We start from the raw sequence: 23,863 nt of genomic DNA, 5'->3' as shown, positions 1-23,863 counted from the left end.
TCAGACCATCGTAGTTTCCTTTATTTAAATTCAGGACACTAGTCTCTGAGTCAACTACTTCATTCTCCATCTTAATGAAGAATTCGATCATATTATGATCGCTCCGACCCAAGGGGCCTCGTACAACAAGATTGTTAATTAATCCTTTCTCGTTACATAATACCCAGTCTAAGCTGGCCTGATCTGTGGTTGGTTCCTCGACATATTGGTCCAGGAAACCTAAGAAGGAGAAGGGCTATGCTTTCCTTAAGCTTTGTGGGAGAAGGCCAGTCACTGAATCCGTGCTGGTCGGGAGGTGGAAGAAGAGAGGATCGCAGGGTGAGAGGTCAGGAAGTGGGGTGGGGCAGAGAGGTCAGGAAGTGGGGTGGGGCAGAGAGGTCAGGAAGTGGGGTGGGGCAGAGGTCAGGAAGTGGGGTGGGGCAGAGAGGTCAGGAAGTGGGGTGGGGCAGAGAGGTCAGGAAGTGGGGTGGGGCAGAGAGGTCAGGAAGTGGGGTGGGGCAGAGAGGTCAGGAAGTGGGGTGGGGCAGAGAGGTCAGGAAGTGGGGTGGGGCAGAGAGGTCAGGAACTGGGGGGTAGAGAGGTCAGGAACTGCAGGGGGTTAGAGAGGTCAGGAACTGGGGTGTTAAGAAAGAGAGATCAGGAACGGCAGGGTAGAGAGGTCAGGAACTGGGGGGGTAGAGAGGTCAGGAACTGGGGGGTTAAGAAAGAGATCAGGAACTGGGTGGGGGGGGGGGGAAAGAGAGAGGTCAGGAACTGGGGGGGGGCGCGCAGAGGGGAAAGAGAGGTCAGGAACATAAGCACTTAAGATGTAGGAGCAGGTCATTTGGCCCCTTGAGCCTGTTCTGCCATTCAATAAGATCATGGCCTCAACTCCACTTTCCTGCCCGCTCACCATAACCCTTGGCTCCCTTACCATTCAAAAATTTGTCTATCTCCACTTTAAATATATTCAATGACCCAGCCTGCACAGCTCTCTGGGGAAGAGAATTCCAAAGATCCACGACCCTCAGAAGAAATTACTCATTTCCGATTTAAATGGGTGCCCCCTTGTTCTAGATTCCCCGAGGGGAAACATCCTCTCTGCATCTACCCTGTCAAGCCCCTTCAGAATCTTGTATGTTTCAATAAGATCCCCTCATTCTTCTAAACTTCAATGAGTATAGGCCCAACCTTTCTTCATAGGACAACCCCTTCATCTCCAGAATCAACCTCATGAACCTTCTCTGAACTGCCTCCAATGCAAGTATATCCTTCCTTAAATAAGGAAACCAAAACTGTACGCAGTACTCCAGGTGTGGTCTCACCAACGCCCTGTACAGTTGTAACAGGACTTCCCTACTTTTATACTCCATTCGCCTTCCTAATTACTTGCTGTATCTGCATGCTAACTTTTTGTAATTCATGTACAAGGACCCCCAGATCCCTCTGTACCTCAGCATTTTGTAATCTCTCCCCATTTACATAATTTGCTTTTTTATTTTTCCTACCAAAGTGGATAACCTTGCATTTTCCCACATTAAACTCCATCTGCCAGATTTTTGCCCACTCACTTAGCCTATTATCCCTTTGGAGATTCTTTGCGTCCTCCACACAATTTGCTTTCCCACCTATCTTTGTATCATCAGCAAATTTGGCTACATTGCACTTGGTCCCTTCATCTAAGTCATTAATATACTGGGAGGGGGGAAAGAGAGATCAGGAACTGGGAGGGGGGGAAAGATGATCAGGAACTGGTGGCAGGGAGAGGTCAGGTCAGGAACTGGAGGGGAGGTCGAGAATTGGAGGTGGGAGAGAAGGTCAGGAACGGGGTGGGGGAAGAGAGGTGTCAGGAACTGGGGAGGTAGGTGTGGAGGAGGTCAGGAACTTGGGTAGGAGGTGGAAGGAAGTCTTAACCCGCAAGGGTGAGCCCTGTTCTATGTGAGCTCTGTTCTGGCTGGAGCCTGGCAGTCAGATTGGCTCGAATTACACTTTGCAAAGTAACTGATTACATAGGCAAAAGCAAAATACTGCAGATGCTGGAAATCTGAAATAAAAACAGAAAATGCTGGAAATACTCAGCAGGTCAGGCAGCATCTGTGGAGAGAGAAACTAAGTTAATGTTTCAGGTCGATGACCCGTGTTATCCAAGGGGACCAATCAAAACTTTGGTGTTGCGAATAGACACATCCATATCCTCTCCAAAATAGTTTGTTACACTGACTCTTGCTTTCCTTATATCTTCCTAAGTGGTTGTTTTTCAATCCTAATTTCTTATGTAAAATTGAAAGAATGAGACACAAAGAAACTTTGCTGAATTTCCAACTTTATTTTCTCTCAATACACAGCATTATAGATACACAGCATAAAAATAAACTGTTACTGGTACAAGTGTTTGGGTTGTTGGTTTGGAAACTGCTAACATATACAACAAACTCATTTCAACTTGTAGCTTGCTGCAAGTCCAAATGCCTGAAATTTTAAATTACAAGACTGTGGGTTTAACTTTGTGATCACTATTTTAGCATGCAAATTAATGCATTAGCACAAATTCCTGTCCATGCTAATTTAACAATTACCCATTGGGGCATATGGTTTACTAAGAATGGCATACTTATACCCACAAGTCACTAAATTGCCAGAGTGCGGTTACGTGTCCCATTTTATTTGCTGAATCAGGCACTTCTGAAAAAATTACACAAACTCGTACCTTGAGTCAAGTCTGGTCAAACGGTTTCAGATTAAAATTTTAACCTAATAGGGAAAAAAAACAAGAGTTCACAAATGTCCAACTGTGAATCCAGGAAAAAAAACTGCCACCTAACCCACAGTTACAAAGCATATTTTAGAGTTTCTCTTTTGTCCGATGCCTCCCTTTCCGCCATCCATAAGGATGTTAAATCCTAGAATTCAGAGTTTTATACACATATTACTTCCACCAAAGAACTGTGCGTGATTCAACAAGGTAGCAGCAATAATCATTCTTTACACACAAAAAACAGGATTGGCAGAATTGGAGTTAGTAACTTTTTTTCGTGCAAGTATAGTTCTTCAAATTGAACACCCACAGTATAAGATTCGAACTGTAACAGTTTCTTCAACTATTCTAGTCTTCCAAAGGGCTTTAAGCATTACTGCAAGCAGGCATAAGTGACCAGCTGCAACTGAAGTGACGGGTGCAAATAACAGGGTTTTAAGCTGCTCCCTCTGCTGTTCTCAACAGATTTTCTAGTATTGTTTTTCCAGGTATGATGTTCATTAATATTTAAATGAGTTTTAGAATCTCAAAGCTCATCTGTATAGTCACATACCACATACATAGCTTTCATTTTATATACATGATACATAAATATTTCCTGTATTTTAAAAAAAAATTTACACAGTAAAGCTTTCACCACATCCGCATGTTCCTTTAATATTTGGGTTGTTGAAAACAAATTCACTGGAGAGTTTTGTTTCAATAAAATCCATCTCAGTTCCCAGCAGGGTCAACTGTGCTTTCTGGTCAATGAACACACGCACACCTGCAAAGAAAATAAAACGATGAATAGACAGGATAATAGTGAGGAACAAACACATTTTTAAAATGTTATCCGTTGATAGAATACTCAACAGCTTACAATCGCACAGTGAGTATATGCCCGAGTCAAAATATAAAGATCTTGAGCTATATCTTTTTTTATTTTGGGGGGGAAAAAGTACTACATTTTTTCTAATATATGATCGTAGAGACAAAGGCCCCCACCCGAAACACACACCAGCATCAACCCAGCTCTCTTGTACTTTGAGGCTACTTCATTAGCATGAGCAAGCCCTGGCAGCAGATCACTTGGCCCATGTGGTCAACCTGGGAATGATGAACAAATGAGGGCTCTAAAGCCAACATGCTTACAGTGAAAGGAAAATCCACCCCCAGCAAACTCGGAATTTTCAGTTTAAGATTGAATTAAAAAACATATGGAATGTTTGACTAACTACATTTCACCATGAATTAGAGATTGCCAACATTCCGTACCATTCTGATTAACTTCTTCGTCAAACTTTCCCTTCTCTGTTGCGTACTCTATCACATATGAGAGACCACTGCAGCCACGAGTACGGACTCCAACTTTCAAACCAACCTGAAGAAGTGAAAGGAAAACCCTCTGAGCAGCATCAAAGCAAACTGCATTAAAGCAGTGTCAACACAGCTTCAATATATACTGTACACTTTACAGAATAACTACTGGAATGAAATTGAAGCTGTACATAAGGCTCAATAGTGAGTAAGTCATGCAGTTGGATTGGGTCCATTCTTCCTGGAAAGATATTGTACAAGGGCACAGGAATGTACAGACTGGAAAAGGACCATCACAGTCCACCTGGTCAGTCCCAAAGTTGAAAAAATACCACCGAGTACTTTCTCTTAGTCTTCAAAATATTATAGCGGAGATACTTGATGGGATAAAAATTGATAAAGAGGAGTTATTAGAAAGGCTGGCTGTACTTAAAGTGGATAAGTCACCAGGAGCAGTTGGGATGCATCCTCGGATACTGAGGGAATTGAGGGAGGAAATCGTGGAGGTACTGGCCATAATAGTCCAATCCTCCTTAGATACGGGGGTGGTGCCAGAGGACTGGAGAATTGTAAATGTTACACCATTGTTCAAAAAATGGTGTAAAGATAAGCCTAGCAACTACAGGCCAGTCAGTTTGACCTCGGTAGTGGGGAAGCTTTTAGATATAGTAATCGGACAAAATTAACAGTCACTTGGACAAGTGTGGATTAATTAAGGAAAGCCAGCATGGATTTGTTACAGGCAAATTGTGTTTAACTAACTTGATTGTGTTCTTTGATGAGGTAACAGAGAGGGTTGATGAGGGTAAAGCAGTTTACGTAATGCCCATGGATTTCCAAAAGGCATTTGACAAAGTGCCATATAATAGGCTTGCCAGCAAAGTTGAAGCCTATGTAATAAAAGCGACAGTGGCAGCATGGATACGGAATTGGCTATGTGATAGGAAACAGAGCGTAGTGGTGAACAGCTGTTTTTTGGACTGGAGGAAGGTATACAGTGGTGTTCCCTAAGGGTCGGTTCTAGGACCACTGCTTTTCTTGATATATATTAATGACTTGGACGTGGGTGTACAGGGCACAAAAAAATCAGCAGATGACACAAAACTTGGAAGTATAGTGAACAGTGAGGAGGAGAGTGATGGACTTCAGGAAGACATAGTCAGGCTGGTGAAATGGGCGGACACGTGGCAGGTGAAATTTAAAGCAGAAAAGTGTGAAGTGATACATTTTGGTAGAAAGAATGAGAGGACATATAAACTAAATGGTACAATCCTGAAGTGGGTACATGAACAGTGAGTCATTACATAGGATACTAGCTGGGGGGGCCCTGCGTTGCCAGGGCTGTTTTGGGCCGGGCGGTTTAAATCGAGTGCCATGCTTTGGGCCCTGTCTCTCTGTGAATCTGCTGCCGGGCAAGATTTCTACCTTTTAATACCTTCAAAGATGAAAGTGAAAGTACTTATAAAACGTTTTTGGTAAATCTTGTTATTTTTAAAAAGAGAGACTAACTGTTTTGGGCCGGGCGGTTTAAATCGAGTCCCAGGCTTTGGGCCTGTCCCTCTGTGAATCTGCTGCCGGGCAACATTTTAAATCGAGTCCCAGGCTTTCAGGCCTGTCTGTCTGTCCCTCTGTGAATGTGCTGCCGGGCAACATTTCTACCTTTTAATACCTTGAAAGATGAAAGTGAAAGTACTTATAAAACATTTTTGGTAAATCTTATGTTATTTTTAAAAAGAGATACTAACTTTTTAGAAGCTGGATTAGCAGATTTTGAGCTGGAAGTAGTTGAAGCAATGGCTGCCAGATCCCTGAGATGAAAACGATTAGTCCCGCCCACACACACACCGATTGGCCAACCATCAGGTGACTGAACTGTAGGATTGGTCACTCATGACGGCACAGGATTGGTCGACCTTGACGTCAGTCAATCAATGGTAATTAGCAGATAATGAGTTTAATTTTGAAGGTTTTTTGTATAACGCGCGAACAATTTTTGTCCGACCGAAAAGTAAATACGCTTACGATCGTCCTGGAATGGTAAGCTTTCTTTGGACGTAACGCACGTGTAGGTACGCTCCATAACTTTCGAGTGTATAGCCAGACAGACAATACACCGAAGGACAGACAGATCAATCCTTTTCTATATATAGATAGATACGGCACAGAAACAGGCCATTCGGCCCAACCAGTCCATGCCAGCAATTATGCTCCACACGAGCCTCCTCCCGTCTTTCCTCATCTAAATCTATCAGCATAACCCTCTATTCCCTTCTCCCTCATATGCTTGTCTAGCCTCCCCTTAAATACATCTATACTATTCGCTTCAACCACTCCCTGTGGCAGCAAGTTCCACATTCTCACCACTCTCTGGGTAAAGAGGTTTCTTCTGAATTCCCGACTGGATTTCTTGGTGACTATCTTATATTGATGGCCTCTAGTTATGCTCCTCCCCACAAGTGGAAACATTCTATCTGTATCCACTCTATCAAAACCTTTCATAATTTTAAAGACCTCAATTAGGCCACCCTCAGCCTTCTTTTTTCAGGAGAAAAGAAACTCAGCCTGTTCATCCTTTCTTGATATGTATACCCTCGCATTTCTGGTATCATCCTTGTAAATCTTCTCTGCACCCTTTCCAGTGCCTCTATATACTTCTTATAATATGGCGACCAGAACTGTACACAGTACTCCCAAGTGTGGTCTAACCAAGGATCGATACAAGTTTAGCATAACTTCCCTACTTTTCAATTCTATCCCTCTAGAAATAAACCCTAGTGTTTGGTTTGCTTTGCTTTTTTATGGCCTTGCTAACCTGTGTCACAACTTTTAGTGATTTATGTATTTGTACTCCTAGATCCCTTTGTTACATAGAAACATAGAAGATAGGAGCAGGAGTAGGCCATTCGGCCCCTCGAGCCTGCTCCGCCATTCAATGAGATCATGGCTGATCATCCAAACTCAGTACCCTGTCCCTGCCTTCTCTCCATATCCCTTGATCCCTTTAGCCTTAAGAAATATATCTAACTCCTTCTTGAATATATTTAATGAATTGGCCTCAACTGCCTTCTGTGGTAGAGAATTCCACAGGTTCACCACTCTCTGGGTGAAGAAATTCCTCCTCATCTCTGTCCTAAATGGCTTACCCCTTATCTTTTGATTGTGACCCCTGGTTCTGGACTCCCCCGCCATTGGGAACATCCTTCCTGCATCTGGTCTGTCTAGTCCTGTTAGAATTTTATAAGTTTCAATGAGATCCCCTCATTCTTCTAAACTCCAGCGAGTATAAGCCCAATCGACCCAATCTCTCCTCATACATCATTCCTGCCATCCCAGGTATCAGTCTGGTGAATCTTCGCTGCACTCCCTCCATGGCAAGAACATCCTTCCTCAGGTAAGGCGACCAAAACTGCACACAATACTCAAGGTGTGGTCTCACCAAGGCCCTGTACAACTGCAGCAAGACATCCTTGTTCCTGTACTCGAATCCTCTTGCTACGAAGGCCAACATACCATTTGCCTTCTTAACCGCCTGCTTACCTTCAGCGACTGGTGCACAAGGACACCCAGGTCTCGTTGCACTTCCCCTTCTCCCAATCTATTGCCATTCAGATAATAATCTGCCTTCCTGTTTTTGCCACCAAAGTGGATAACCTCACATTTATCCACATTATACTGCATCTGCCATACATCTGCCCAATCACCCAACCTGTCCAAATCATACTGGAGTTTCTCGGCATCCTCCTCACAGTACACACGCCCACCCAGCTTTGTGTCGTCTGCAAACTTGGAGATATTACATCTAGTTCCCTCGTCGAGATCATTTATACTGTGAATAGCTGGGGTCCAAGGACCGATCCCTGCGGTACCCCACTAATCACTGCCTGCCACTCGAAAAAAGAGCTGTTTATTCCAACTCTTTGCTTCCTGTCTGCCAGCCAGTTCTCTATCCAAATCAGTACCTTGCCCCCAATCCCATGTGCTTTAACTTTACACGCTAATCTCTTATGTGGGACCTTATCGGAAAGTCCAGATACACCACATCCACTGGTTCTCCCTTATCTATTCTACCAGTTACATCCTCAAAAAATTCCAGTAGATTAGTCAAGCACGATTTACCTTTTGTAAATCCATGTTGACTTTGTCCGATCCTGTCACTATTTTCCAAGTGCTCTGCTATTACATTGTAATGAAATCTGTTTGTCTTGATCCTGTATTCATTTTGCACTCATGTTTATTACCCTCCCCCACTGTGTATAGTTTCACTTCCTCTTTCCCGACTAACCTGGGAGGTTCCAGGTCTTGGCTCTTGGCTCCGCCCCGACTTCTCTTACATAAAGATCCCAGGATCTGTATGACTCATTCCTGTGAACCAGTCGGCGTGTTGAGATGTTAGCTCTGATCTTAGTGATTAAAAGCCAACTTGTTTAAGTCTATAACTTCTAGTTTTGTGGTTATTGAAGGCCCATCAATTTTAATCACTAAAGAATACTAGGATGGATCGACTCCTAAAACCAGAGCGTCTGGACTTGGATCCACATTCTGCTGAAGCATCAAATCAATTTGGACACTGGCTCAAATGCTTCGAACTCTTCGCGGGGGCCTCATCCGCTAGCGAGGTAGATAAACTGAGTCTACTGACTACTCGCGTAAGTCATCGGATTTATTCGTTCATCCGGGACGCCACCTCTTACACGGAGGCCATCACTATCCTGAAGGCCCAATACCAGAGGCCGGTAAACGAAGTGTACGCCAGACGTCTGCTGGCTACACGCAGGCAGCGACCAGAGGAATCAATGGACGATTTCTTACAGAGCCTAAAGGACCTGGTCCGGGACTGTAACTGCAAGGCCGTGACGGCCAACGCGTACTCTGACGAATTGGTCCGCGATTCCTTCATCGCAGGCCTCAAATCGAATTATATCCGGCAGAGACTGCTGGAGAAGGAGGTCCTGGATTAAAAAAAGGCAGTGGCCACTGCGCGATCGCTGGACGTGGCCCAGAAAAACTCGGACTCTTATTCTTCCGGCCATGCGGCCCTCACCGCCTCGTGCGCGCCGAGGGGGCCGCCATCTTGGAATCAGCCATCTTCCCCATCCAGGTCTCAGACCAGCTCTACGCCGCCGGAGTCCCCACACAGAAGTTCACCCAGGAGTCCTACTACAGCGGCAATGTCTCGAGGCCCGAAATGCTACTTCTGCGGCCAGGCCAAGCACCCCAGACAACGATGCCCAGCGAAGGACGCTACATGCTTCAAATGTAAGAAAAAGGGGCATTTTAGCAAAGTCTGCAGGGGGAATCCGATTTCCAACTCCGTCACCGCCTCGTGCGTGCCGCCATCTTGGGATCCGCCATCTTTTCCCGACTCAACGGCCGCCCAGGGCCCAACAGTGGCTTCGATCACGGTGGATCAATCCAGGCCACACCCGTTGACAAAATCCATGATGGGCATACAGGTAAACGGGAATTTAACAAAATGTTTAATTGACTGTGGGAGTACCGAGAGTTTTATCCACCCTAGCCTGGTACGGCGGCACTCATTAACGGTAACCCCTACACGGAGCAGAATTGCTATGGCTGCTAAGCCCCACACTTCGGACATTTTGGGCTACTGTGTGGTAACACTGACTGTAAAAGGCACGGACTACAAGGATTTTAAACTCCTCGTGATGCCAGAACTCTGTGTTAATGTAATCTTGGGCCTGGACTTCCAGTGCCACCACGAAAGTGTCACGCTAGCATATGGCGGGTCCCAGCCGCCACACTCAGTCTGTGGCCTATCAACCTTAAAAATCAGCCCACCCTCTTTATTCGCTAATCTCGCTCCGAACTGTAGGCCCATAGCGACCAAAAGTAGACGGTACAGTCTGGAAGACAGACACTTTATCAAGGCGGAAGTGGACAGACTCCTGCGGGAAGGCATTATTGAATGCAGTACCAGCCCGTGGCATGCCCAAGTAGTCATAGTTAAAAATAGCGAAAAGAAACGGATGGTAATTGACTACAGCCAGACTGTTAATATTTATACCCAGCTGGACGCCTACCCTTTACCCCGCATATCAGAAATGGTCAACCAGATTGTGCAATACTGAGTCTTCTCGACTATCGACCTCAAATCCGCGTATCACCAGTTCCCCATTAGAACGGAGGACCGCCCATACACCGCCTTCGAGGCGAACGGGCGCCTCTACCATTTTCTCAGAGTGCCCTTCAGAGTAACAAATGGGGTCTCGGTCTTCCAACGTGAGATGGACCGCATGGTTGACGAGAATAAACTACAAGCTACCTACCCCTATCTGGACAATGTCACTATCTGCGGGCACAACCAGCAAGACCACGATCTAAATCTTGCGAGATTTTTAAAAACTGCCCTAAAGCTGAATCTAACCTACAACGAAGACAAATGTGTCTTCAACACAACCCGTCTCTGTATCCTCGGCTGTGTGGTGGAAGATGGGGTAATTGGACCGGACCCTGACCGATTACGCCCCCTAAAGGAACTGCCCTGCCACACAATCCCAAAGCTTTAAAAAGGTGCCTGGGATTTTTTTCGTATTATGCCCAATGGGTGCCCAATTACTCTGATAAGGCCCGACCCCTCATTAAATCGACGTCCTTCCCACTATCAGCTGAAGCTCGGGAGGCTTTCACCAGTATTAAACAGGACATTGAAAGGGCTGCAGTGTGTGCAGTGGACGAATGCATTCCCTTTCAAGTTGAAAGCGATGCGTCAGACTTTGCCTTAGCTGCGACCCTCAATCAGGCTGGGAGACCTGTGGCCTTCTTCTCCCGAACCCTTCAGGGACCTGAAATCAGGCACTCTTCTGTCGAGAAGGAGGCACAGGCTATAGTGGAGGCAGTGCGGCACTGGAGACAATACCTAGCCGGCAAATGTTTCACCCTGCTCACCGACCAGCGGTCGGTGGCTTTCATGTTTAATAACAAAGGGGGGAAATCAAGAATGACAAAATACTCAGGTGGAGGATCAAACTATCCACGTTCGACTATGATATTATGTACAGGCCGGGAGCCCTTAATGAACCCCCAGACGCCCTATCGCGGGGAATGTGTGCCAGCATTCATACGGACAAATTACAGGGTCTCCACAACGACCTCTGTCACCCAGGGGTCACCCGACTATACCATTTTATAAAGTCCCGCAATCTGCCCCACTCCATCGAGGAGGTCAAGGCAATGACCAGAGCCTGCCGCATCTGTGCGGAATGCAAGCCTCGTTTCTACAGGCCTGACCGTGCACACCTTATCAAAGCCACACGGCCATTCGAGCGCCTAAGTCTGGGCTTCAAGGGACCCCTTCCCTCTGCCGACCGTAACGTATACTTCCTCAATATCATTGATGAATATTCCCGCTTCCCCTTCGCCATTCCCTGCCCAGACATGACCAGTGCCACGGTCATCAAGTGTCTCTGTAATCTATTCTGCATGTTTGGCATGCCGAACTACATACACAGCGATAGGGGGACGTCATTCATGAGTGACGAGCTGCGCCAGTTCTTGCTCTCGAAGGGGATAGCCACTAGCAGAACCACTAGCTACAACCCCCCGGGTAATGGGCAAGTGGAAAGGGAGAATGCTACTGTTTGGAAGGCTGTCACGTTAGCCTTAAAGTCAAACGGCCTTCCGACCTCCTGCTGGCAGGAAGTCCTCCCAGACGTGCTCCACTCCATAAGGTCTCTGTTATGTACTGCCACTAACGCTACCCCTCACGAAAAGATGTTCGTTTTCCCCCAGAAATCCATCTCGGGCATATCTCTACCCGCGTGGCTGACGTCTCCGGGGACAGTACTATTGCGGAAGCATATGAGAGGCCATAAAATGGACACCCTTGTGGAAAAGGTACAGCTCCTCCATGCAAACCCTCAGTACGCCTATATCGAATACTCTGACGGGCGAGAGGGCACTGTTTCCATAAAAGACCTCGCTCCCTCGGGGAGCGGAGAGAACGATGGGAGACTACCCGATGAAGACCTACACTACAAAGAGACAGGATGCCCAGAGGTATCAATACCCAACTTTAACCTGGAGGACACTGCAGATAACCTGGAAGACACTGCGGAGGCCCGGACAGCGGAGGAACCAGAATCCACTCCCCTAGAGGCACCCCAACCGGCTTTGCGCCGATCACTGAGAACTGCAAAACCTCCTGACAGACTCACTTATACCAACTTTTAAGAAACATCATCCCGATGGACTAAATCTATAGAAGGGGTGAATGTAATGAAGTCTGTTTGTCTTGATCCTGTATTCGTTTTGCACTCATGTATATTACTCTCCCCCACTGTGTATAGTTTCACTTCCTCTTTCCCGACTAACCTGGGAGGTTCCAGGTCTTGGCTCTTGGCTCCGCCCCTGACTTCTCTTACATAAAGATCCCAGGATCTGTATGACTCATTCCTGTGAACCAGTCGGCGTGTTGAGATGTTAGCTCTGATCTTAGTGATTAAAAGCCAACTTGTTTAAGTCTATAACTTCTAGTTTTGTGGTTATTGAAGGCCCATCATACATCTTTTATAATGGACTCTAGCATTTTCCCCACTACCGATGTCAGGCTTACTGGTGTATAATTCCCTGTTTTCTCTCTACCACCTTTTTTGAATAGTGGGGTAACATTAGCTACCCTCCAATCCATGGGAACTGTTCCAGAATCTATAGAATTTTGGAAGATGACCAGCAATGCATCTACTATTACTAGGGCCACTTCCTTAAGTACCCTAGGGTGTAGATTATCAGGCCCTGGGGATTTATCGGCCTTCAATCACGTCAATTTCCTTAACACCAGTTCCCTACAAATACTGATTTCATTCAGTTCCTCCCTCTCATTAGACCCTATGTTCCCGACATCTCTGGGAGGTTATTTGTGTCCTCCTTTATGAAGACAGAACCAAAGTATGTATTTAATTGGTCTGCCATTTCTTTGTTCCCCATTATAAATTCCCCTGATTCTGACTGCAAGGGACCTACACTTGACTTCACCAATCTTTTTCTCTTCACATATCTATAGAAGCTTTGAGTCAGTTTTTATGTTCCCTGCAAGCTTACTCTCATACTCTATTTTCGCTCTCTTAATTAATCCCTTTGTCCTCCTTTGGTGAATCCTAAACTGCTCCCAATCCTCAGGTTTGCTGCTTTTTCTGGCCAATTTATATGTCCTCTCCTTGGATCTTATGCTATCCCTAATTTCCCTCGTTAGCCACAGTTGAGCCACCTTTTTGTTTTATTTTTATGCCAAACAGGGATGAACAAATTCTGTCGTTCATCCATGCGATCTTTATATGTTTGCCATTGCCTATCCACCGTCAACCCTTTAAGTAACATTCCCCAATCCATCCTACCCAACTCGCACCTCATACCATCGTAGTTTCCTTTATTTACATTCAGGACCCTAGTCTCTGAGTCAAATACTTCACTCTCCATCTTAATGAAGAATTCTATCATATAATGATCGCTCCGACCCAAGGGGCCTCGCACAAGATTGCTAATTAATCCTTTCTCATGCATAATACCCAGTCTAAGATGGCCTGATCCGTAGTTGGTTCCTCAACATATTGGTCTAGGAAACCATCCCGTATACTCTCCAGGAATTCCTCCTCCACAGTATTGTTACTAATTTGGTTAGCCCAATCTATATGTAGATTAAAGTCACCCATGATGACTGCTGTGCCCTTATTGCACGCTTCTCTAATTTCCCTTTTAAGGCCATCCCCAACCTCTGCATTACTGTTTGGGGGTCTATACACCACTCCCACTAACGTTTTCTGCCCCTTGGTATTTCTCAGTTCTACCCATACAGATTCCACATTATCAGAGCCAATATCTTTCCTTACAATTCTGTTAATCTCTTCTTTAACCAGCAATGCTACTCCATCTCCTTTCCCTTTTTGCCTGTCTTTCCTGAATATTGAATACCCCTGTATGTTGAGTTCCCAGCCTTGGTCACCCTGGAGCCATGTTTCCGTAATCCCAATCATATCATATATTCATTTACCTCTATTTGCGCTGCTAATTCATCCACCTTATTATGAATGCTACTCGCATTAAGACACAAAGCCTTCAGGCTTGTTTTTTTAATGCTCTTAGAATTATTTACTGTGGCCATATTTGATTTAAACCGTTGATTTCTCTGACTGCCACCTTTGTTTTTCTCCTTCCTGTCTTTTGCTTCTAGCCCTGTTTCCCTTTCCTCTGTTTCCCTGCACAGGTTCCCAACCCCCTGCCATTTTAGTTTAAACCCTCCCCAACAGCACTAGCAAACACTCCCCCTAGGACATCGGTCCCGGTCCTGCCCAGGTGCAGACCGTCCCATTTGTACTGGTCCCACCTCCCCCAGAACCGGTTCCAATGTCCCAGGAATTTGAATCCCTCCCCCTTGCACCATTCCTCTAGCCACGTATTCATATGAAATATCCTTCTATTTCTACTCTGACTAGGGGGATGGCCACAGGGGACTCCTGCACTACCTGCCTGCGCCTACTACTCTGCCTGTTGGGCACCCATTCCCTTTCTGCCTGTGCAACCTTTACCTGCGGTGTGACCAACTGGTTAAACGTGATATCCACGACGTCCTCAACCTCGCGAATGCTCCAGTGTGCATCCAACCGCAGCTCCAGCGCCGCAATGTGGTCTGCCAGTAGCTGCAGCTGGATACACTTCCTGCACACATGGTCACCAGAGACACAGGAAGTGTCCCTGATTTCCCACATAGCGCAGGAGGAGCATACCACGGGGCCGAGCTATGCTGCCATGAATTAATTTAAATTAAATCAAAACCACCAATTAAATGATATACTCAATGGCCTTTGTTTACCAACTGTCCCCGCTACACCACAGAGACCCTAGAAACTATAAAACACATAATTTAAGCTTGTAAAAAAGGAGAGAGAAATACCAACCAATCACTTACCTGCTTTCTGGTGACGTCACACTTCAATTGCTTTTTACTTCTCTCTCCCGCTCTCGGAGCTCTGAGATTGGTAAACCTACCTGGTCGTCGGGGTCGTTTTTGTAGTGGCGGAGCAGGCTCGAGGGGCTGAATGGCCTACTCCTATCTTCTATGTTTCTATGTTTGTCCCCAATAGGCCCCACCCTGCCTCTTACTATCTCCTTACTGTTTACATGCTGGTAGAAGATTTTTGGGTTCTCTTTTATGTTAACCGCCATTCTACTCTCATATTCTCTCTTTGCCAATCTTATTTTCATCTTTGCTTCCCCTCTCAACTTACTGTATTTGGTCTGGTTCTCTCAAAGAATTCACCTGACATTCATTATACACGCTCTTTTTTTTTTTTTGAATAGAGGTATAGAATACAAAAGTGTGGAAATTATGATGAACCTGTATAAAACACTGGTTCGGCCCCAACTAGAGTACTGTGTCCAATTCTGGGCACCACACTTTAGGAAGGATGTGAAGGCCTCAGAGAGGATGCAGAAAAGATTTACGAGAATGATTCCAGTAATAAGGGACTTCAGTTACGTTGATAGACTGAACAAGCTGGGGTTGTTCTCCTTGGAGCAGAGAAGATTGAGGAGATTTGATAGAGGTGTTCAAAATCATGAGGGGTCTGGAGAGAGTAGATATAGGGAAACTGTTCCCACTGGCAGAGGAGTCGAGAACCAGACGACACAGATTTAAGGTGATTGGCAAAAGAACCAAAGGCGATGTAAGAAAAAACTTTTTTACGCAGTGAGTGGTTAAGATCTGGAATGCACTGCCTGAAAGGGTGGTGGAGGCAGATTCAATCACAACTTTCAAGAGGGAGTTGGATAAGTATTTGAAGGAAAGAAATTTGCAGGGCTACGGGGAAAGGGCAGGGGAGTGGGACTAGCTGAAGTGCTCTTGCAAAGAGCCGGCACGGGTCCGACAGGCCGAATGGCCTTCTTCCATGCTATAACCATTCTATGATTATCCAGCTCCCTCTTGAATCTGCTGACACTATCAGGCGCCACTGCCTCCATAGGCAGTCTGTTTGACACTTTCACTATCCTCTATGTGAAGACGTTAAACCCAACGGTCTGTTCACCGTCACCCCCACGTTAAGAGTGTGTGGTTTTGTCAAACAATTTATTAGGATTCAGTTTATCAAAATCCCTTAGAACCTTGAAACCTCGATAATATGACCCACCTTTTCTCCAGAGTCATGGGAGAAATTTCAATTTGTATTTACAGAAATTATAGCAATTAGCTAAATTTAAAAGTTTAAATTCTGCAGATTCTGATTATACAGTTGAGTTTCAAATGCACATATAGTCCCCACCACTTAAAACATCCACGTTTAAAATGAGCAGTCATATATCGGTCAAAAACCAAAAACCATTATCTATTTGCAATGTCAATTTCAAAGTTGCCGGTTATAGTGTCTTAAGAGCTCCGTTTGTTTTGGGCAGAAACAGCTATGCTTGCTCACCAGTTCACACCTCGTTAAGTTACACTGAATGCAAGAACAAACATAAGTAAGTAAATAACACCTCATTAACCTTTTGTGTACTTAAGCCCTTCTAATTCCCTCTAAGTGTATGGGGTTTATAGTTTGTACTGAGCACTGACTGCAGTTTAAATAAAGTGGCAGGTCAAAGTGGAGCTGAAAACAACTGGGCAAAAGGAACATTCTTGTTATATAATGGCGTGCTGTAAAAGGCATTCGATAAGGTGCCACATAAAAGATTACACAAGATTAGGGCTCATGGGGTTGGGGGTAATATAGTAGTGTGGATAGAGGATTGGTTAACAGACAGAAAACAGAGAGTAGGGATAAACGGATCTTTTTCAGGTTGGCAGGTTGTAACTAATGGGGTGCTGCAAGGATCAGTGTTGGGGCCTCAGCTATTTACAATCTATATTAAATGACCTAGATGAAGGGACCGAGTGTGCTGTATCCAAGTTTGCTGATGATACAAAGCTAGGTGGGACAGTAAGCTGTGAGGAGAACACAAAGAGTCTGCAAAGGGATATAGATAGACTAAGTGAGTGGGCAGTAAGGTGGCAGATGGAGTATAATGTAGGGAAATGTGAGGTTATTCACTTTGGTAGGAAGAATAGAAAAACAGAATTTTTTTTAAATGGTGAGAAACTTTTAAATGTTGGTGTTCAGAGAGATTTGGGTGTCCTCGTGCAAAACACACAGAAAGCCAGCATGCAGGTACAGCAAGCAATAAGGAAGGCAAATGGCATGTTGGCCTTTATTGCAAGGGGGTTGGAGTATAAGAGTAAGGAAGTCTTGCTACAATTGTACAGGGCCTTGGTGAGACCACACCTGGAGTACTGTGCACAGTTTTGGTCTCCTTATCTAAGGAAGGATATACTTACCTTGGAAGCGGTGCAACAAAGGTTCACTAGATTGATTCCTGGGATGAGAGGGCTGTCCTATGATGAGAGATTGTGTAGAATGGGCCGATACTCTCTGGAGTTTAGAAGAATGAGAGGTGATCTCATTGAAACATACAAGATTCTGAAGGGGATTGACAGGGTAGATGTTGAGAGGTTGTTTCCCCTGGCTGGAGTGTCTAGAACTAGGGCCATAGTCTCGGGATAAGGGGTAGGTCATTTAAGACTGAGATGAGGAGGAATTTCTTCACTCAGAGGGTTGTGAATCTTTGGAATTCTCTGCCCTAGAGGGCCGTGAATGCTGAGTCTTTTGAGTATATTCAAGGCTGAGATAGATAGATTGATTTTTGGACTCTAGGGGAATCAAGGGATATGGAGATCGGGCGGGAAAGTGGAGTTGAGGTCGGTGATCAGCCATGATCTTGTTGAAGCAGGCTCAAGGGGCCGTATGGCTGACTCCTGCTCTTACTTCTTATGTCCTTATGTAATAGTGTTATCACGTTATACCGGCCATCGCATATAGTGGTGGGGACTGTAATGATGAGCTTCAGAGCATCGAGATGGTTCCGTGTTAATATACCGGGGTACAGGACCATATGACCCCAATGCAACTTTTATTTGCTTTAACTCTCAGTTACAAAGAAATTATAGATTCTGACATCTAATTTCTTGTTCAGGTAATAAATACCACAACATCAGTGGAAGTGGCTCAGGAGTTACTCAGCCTAATAGTAAGAGGGAGCTAAGCTAACATATATATTGGTACCTGTACAATTTAAGTAGTTTGGATTATTAACTCCTGATACCAAAGAGGCAGATAACTGGATCTAAGTACAGTGCCTTAGATGAATAAATAAAATGAGAGGAACTGGGTATCACTGTGGGTTAGATACTGTCCTTTCACCTCTGGGTCATGGACTTTTCAACAGCTCAGACTTAGGCTCCTCTAAAAGCGAATGAAAAGAGTTCGTTCCAACCCAGTCCCTGCTGGACTGGAGACCATGGACCCAAATGATCCATAATGTTGTAGTCTCACTCAGACATGGTAGGGACACCTGGCGTGGGAAACAGAGGATTCATTGTTATAACAGAGGGTGCTCCTCCACAGCTGGGCAGTCCATTGCCCATTATCTGATCAACACTATACCTGACCAGAAAATGCTGAGTACCATCTGACCCTGGGTGCCAAAAAAGGGTTAAACTCTCATCACTGATAGTCTCACCTAAACAAGCATGAAATCCATTCCTTCCCCACAAGGAGTTACAATTACGATCGTCACTCACAACATAGTTAACAGACCAGATAGATCTTCCTGTTCGGGGTGCAAAATCTGATCTTTAAAAAGTACAATTTTACTTACACAATCTGGTCTGTGTTGCAGAAGATTTTTAATTCTGCTGACAGCAGATGAAGTCTGAAAGTGAAAAATGTACAAAGTCAGAGATGTTGAAAACTGAGCAGGTGATGTAGAATTCGGGTCAGACTGGAGTTTCAAAACTGTCTCAGATGGTAAAACTGGTCATAAAATCAGATTTCAACAAGTAATTAAGGAACTAAATGACATGTTTAATACCATTTAGATTAGTCTGGCAACTCAGGCACATTAAATATCGAGAACACAGGGATGTAATCTTAGTTTAACTGTTTAAAAGCAAATCTAGTACATAAAAACTGTGGCTACAAGAGGAGGCCAGAGGCTGGGTATTCTGCGGCAAGTGTCTCACCTCCTGACTCCCCAAAGCCTTTCCACCATCTACAAAGCACAAGTCAGGAGTGTGATGAAATACTCTCCACTTGCCTGGATAAGTGCAGCTCCAACAACACTCAAGAAGCTCGACACCATCCAAGACAAAGCAGCCCGCTTGATTGGCACCCCATCCACCACCTTAAACATTCACTCCCTCCACCACCAGCGTACCGTGGCTGCAGTCTGTACCATCCACAAGATGCACCGCAGCAACTTGCCATGGCTTCTTCGACAGCACCTCCCAAACCTGCGACCACTACCACCTAGGACAGGGCAGCAGGTGCATGGGAACACCACCACCTCCAAGTCACACATCATCCTGACTTAGAAGTATATCGCCATTCCTGGGCCAAAATCCTGGACCTCCCTCCCTAACAGCACTGTGAGAGTACCTTCACCACACAGACTGCAGCGGTTCAAGAAGGAGGCTCACCACCACCTTCTCAAGGGCAATTAGGGATGGGCAATAAATGCTGGCCTTGCCAGTGATGCCCAGATCCCAGGAACGAATAAAAAAGTAAAACTTTCTTCACACAAATAGAGAGAATGTGGAACACAGTGCACCAGAAGGCCTTAGATACAGAATCAACTGGAGGGGTTTAAGAAGGAGATAGATACTTATTTGGATAGCGAGAAGATTATGGAATATATGGACAAGAAAAGGTATTAAAAAGATAAAGAAGTGCTACAGATAACAAACATAACAGAGCAGATTTGAGGAGAGACTAGTTGACTGTTGTTCCTACGTGATACTAAGGAAGTGCTGAATTATCAGGGGTGCCATCATTCAAAGGAGAGTTTAAACCAAGGCGCCCTTTGCCTGGTCCAGGTGAACATTAAGGATTCCACAGCATTACTCCTCTCTCAACCAACTCCAATCGCAAGTTAACTGGTTATTCATCTTATTTTGTTTTTGGGCTATTACTGCTGCAAAGTGGCTACTGTGGTTACATACATAGCAACAGTGACCACATTCCAAAAAGTGATTTGTTGCATGAACTGCTTTTGAGATATTTTGACCTGCTAGCACTATATAAATGTAATATTATTTATTAAACAGCACCTCAAAGGAGCTGGATAGGAAGTATTACAGTGCCAGCTAATCTCCCAGGAACTGCTCGTGGGTAATCTGAAGCAAAGTCTGTCAATCTGAGGATACGGGTAGCTGCTTGTAAATTTCTGATTGCTGTCAGAAGAGGTCAGCACGAAATGATTACCTTCCTCTCTGGTTTTAAAGAGATTATTCTCCATCTACGATAGTGTGATGGGCCTGTGCTAGATGCAAGACTTATCTCTTATGACTAGCAGATATCTTGTGGCATTGCTCATGGTGAGTCAGAGGTTTTCTAATCACAGGGTGTTATGCAAAATATTACCAGGAACATTGACTTGGCAACGTTGGTGCAGCTCTGGGATCGCTGGGACAGGGATCCTGAGATGCTGTTTCCCTGGCTGGAGAGTCTAGAACCAGAGGTCAGAGTCTCAGCATAAGGGGCCAGCCATTTAGGACTGAGACAAGGAGAAATTTCTTCACTCAGAGGATTGTAAATCTTTGGAATTCTCTACACCTGAGGGCTGTGGATGCTCAGTCGTTGAGTATATTCAAGACTGAGATCGATAGATTTTTGGGCATTAAGGGAATCAAGGGATATGGGGGGAAAGTGGAGTTGATGTAGAAGTTCAGGCATGATCTTAGCGAACGGCAGAGCCGTATGGCCTACTCCTGCTCCTATGTTCTTATCTGGGGGCACTAGTGGGAGTTCTCAAGTTCTTGGAACATTGGAGACGGTTATAGGATCAGCGAGTACTGGATAAGTGATCTAGAGGACTTGTGAGCACTCAGAAGGGGTCATGAGATGCAAGAGTGAGGCGGAAGAAGTCTAATGAGGGAGATCCCAAGTGCCAGCAGGACTTGGAATTGCAGATTTGGAGCCTGGGGGTTTGCTGGGATCTGGCAGTAGGAAGCAGGGTCTAACACCCTTGTGGAGGAGGGGATCCAGGTGAATTGGCCCCATTCATATCATCAGAGCCCTATTCTCCATGTGTTCTAGCATGTCAGGTACCACCACCAACTTCCTCATTGTCAACTGGCTCCTGTCTTTACATTCTTGCCGTAAAACTCTTTGAGTTCAAACAGAAAAGCTCAATTGGAATATATTTATATAAATTCATCACTAGCCTAAAATAAAATCTGAGAATTCAGTTTCTTTCAAAGTCTTTTGGGGAAAAAAGGAAACTCTCAAATCCTCACAGGATAAGGGGACACACCTTTCTACCCTTCAATTCCTGGTCATACATATTGCATGCTGGGAAATACTGCCACTTGTACCCGCTCAGAATACATGGATGTGATTGAAAGCTTTCTTTCAACAGTTAAGGTAAAAATATCCACTTGAAGCCCAGGATTTTGGGAAAGGTTGAGACATTCACCTAAAAACTTTAATAAATTTAACAAGAAACAATTCAAGAGATAAATTTGATCATGTAAAAAAAACAATGGCTCGGAATTTGCAGTGGGTGATAACAGCGAGCAAACTGCGTTCACTGTTATTACCCCTTTGAAAATGAGCAACTTCAGGATTTAGCGCCTGCGCATCCCAACGCGGAAATCCTGAAGTTGCAGTCAGTCATTCACTGCTCCGACACCGCCTGCGCGGTGTCCCACCCCAGCAATCAGTGTAATCTGTGAAATCAGGGGAAGTGATGAAAACTTCGGTAATACCGCTGTTAAATACCTCATTAAAAGTTAGACCCTTTTGTACTAAGTGTAACTGGGATTTTAACAGCGTGTTGACTGCTAAACAAATGTTATGGCCCTGAACAACTCATTTTAATTTTGCGGAGTGCCAGATTTATCCATTTTAATAAAAATTAAGATTTTTAAGAAACTTAAAATTTTTTAAAAAAAGTTTGTTCATCTTTATTTCAGGTTTACCTTATCCCCATGTGAGAGCCCCAATCTTTGTTTTTCTCTCCTAACATTTATAAAAAGTTAAAATCAAAGGAGCTCACACTCCCTGGTTCAACAATTTCAGACCATAGCCTCTGCCCCTATTTTTTCAGATGGCAGCTGTTGATGATTCTGCCATTCCCATTTACACCTCTTCTAGACTCATCTTTTGTTTCTTTACTTGTCCCACTACCATCTCCTTTTGCTTTGTACGATCATACCTCGTCATTTAATCACTCCTGCCTTCCACCCTATCACAGACCTTTCTTTTTGTTCTTTCTTCCCCTCCCCCTTTTCCCTTCCCCTGCACTTGCTTAAAGTCTGTTACATCTCTAACTTTTTCCAGGTCATCGGCCTGAAACGTTAACTCTCCACAGATGTTGCCTGACCTGCTGAATATTTCCCGCATTTTCTGTTTTTATTCCTGGTTCTCAGTCTGCGATAATTCAGTATTGTGATTAACTGCTTAGACAGTCTATTGACATCACAGCTGATGCAAGATTTTGCAATATATTGTATATAGCTTGATAAAATGATAAAACCTTCATGAAAGTGGGTGAAACAAAGGAATCCACATCAGCCTACTGTAAGTAAAAATGACAGGCAGAGTACACATTATTGAAGAATAACTGACTTAACTTTATTAGGTGTCTATATATACACCAGCTAATTAGGTGGTGGTTATTTTACAAGTATGAGCGAGACTTTGAGGGCAGAGACACAGAACTGGACCAAACATTAGAGAATATTAATCGGATAGTGATGATGTATATGAAAGAGACTGAAAATATACCATTCTATACCAAGACGACCAGTTAGGTAGGCTTTGTTATATAAACTTTATAGAGTCTCACATCCAGTTCTTTCAAACCAGAAGGAAATTAGGAAAAAGTGACCTATTATGACACATATGTACAAGAATCGTTTATTATGTTCAGTATTTATGCCGAAGTATGTTTTGTGGACATATACGCTACCTGGCAGCACAGTCCAGTTTTGGACTGGAATGTCCAGAAAGTTTTCGAATGTAAACCAGATCTCAGGTGGTGAAATGTCACAAATATCTGGGTTGAGTAAATCCATTAAATCCTCGGCCTCTCGCTGCCCCTCTCCCCGTGCCCCAGAACTGAAGTCTGCCCGGCTGGGGCCCGTGTCCAACTCTCTCTGCGAGGGGTGGACACTTTGACAACCCGAGGTCACAGCCTGGGTCCCGGGACCAGTGAAAAATTTCAACATTCTTTACCAGCCGAACGCTGACAGATTGCTGACCGCAACCTCACGCCGAGGAGTAAACCTCCCCCTTCCTTCTTACCAGCAGCAGGGCGGCTTTCGCCGGCAGCCGCAACCTGCGGCCACTCACCGCTCGGACACTCGCCGTCACCGCCGCCATTTTTCGTCCTCATCCACGGCTATGCAGTATCGCCGCCTCTCACTGGCCCGCGCCAGGCCAATCGCAGCGCGCCTTACTGCGTTACGACGAGGAGGAGGAGGGCGCGCATAGCAACCGGCAGTGGATGGAATCGAAGCCGCGGCCTCGCCTCGCCTCGCCTCAGCATTTTAGTTCGGACGGACCGCCCCGCTTTTCTGCAGTGTGTCTGTGGGGCTCAATTGGGGCCACATTGCACGCCAGAGTGAAATAACCAAGTCCTTTCCCCGGCGCTGCCCATCCCTCGCCCGGCACTCTCCGGGCAAGCCCTGTTGGCACCTGTCCGGTTTTGGGCCGCGCAAGAGCGAACAACTTGCCGTTAAATAGCACTTTCAACAGAGAAAACATACCGACAGGTAAAGACTCTCTG

At 45.0% G+C, this 23,863-nt stretch overlaps 1 protein-coding gene across 3 annotated transcripts; it reads right to left on the bottom strand.

Moving 5' to 3' along the window:
• Positions 1 to 2,285: 2,285 nt before the first annotated feature.
• Positions 2,286 to 23,581, bottom strand: LOC147108261 (iron-sulfur cluster assembly 1 homolog, mitochondrial-like). Of its 3 annotated transcripts, none has more exons than XM_086004812.1 (5): positions 23,428 to 23,581; positions 18,731 to 18,784; positions 3,992 to 4,097; positions 3,356 to 3,500; positions 2,286 to 2,730 (listed from the first exon to the last, which is right to left on the bottom strand). In XM_086004812.1, exons 1-5 carry the CDS (start codon positions 23,455 to 23,457, stop codon positions 2,718 to 2,720), a joined length of 348 nt encoding a protein of 115 aa, XP_085860938.1. In that variant the 5' UTR covers positions 23,458 to 23,581; the 3' UTR covers positions 2,286 to 2,717. The 3 variants fall into 3 exon arrangements, with proteins under 3 accessions (XP_085860938.1, XP_085860936.1, XP_085860937.1); XM_086004810.1 differs by having other exon boundaries at positions 23,380 to 23,572; XM_086004811.1 differs by having other exon boundaries at positions 2,286 to 3,500; positions 23,380 to 23,556.
• Between the last annotated feature and the right edge of the window lie 282 nt (positions 23,582 to 23,863).

This window comes from Somniosus microcephalus, chromosome 13 (assembly GCF_052327205.1).
Source record: "Somniosus microcephalus isolate GS21.2 chromosome 13, FLI_Smic_1.0, whole genome shotgun sequence".
NCBI classification, from domain to species: domain Eukaryota; kingdom Metazoa; phylum Chordata; class Chondrichthyes; order Squaliformes; family Somniosidae; genus Somniosus; species Somniosus microcephalus.
Note: the sequence above shows the minus strand (reverse complement) of the source record. Positions and strands in the feature narration are given on the sequence as shown.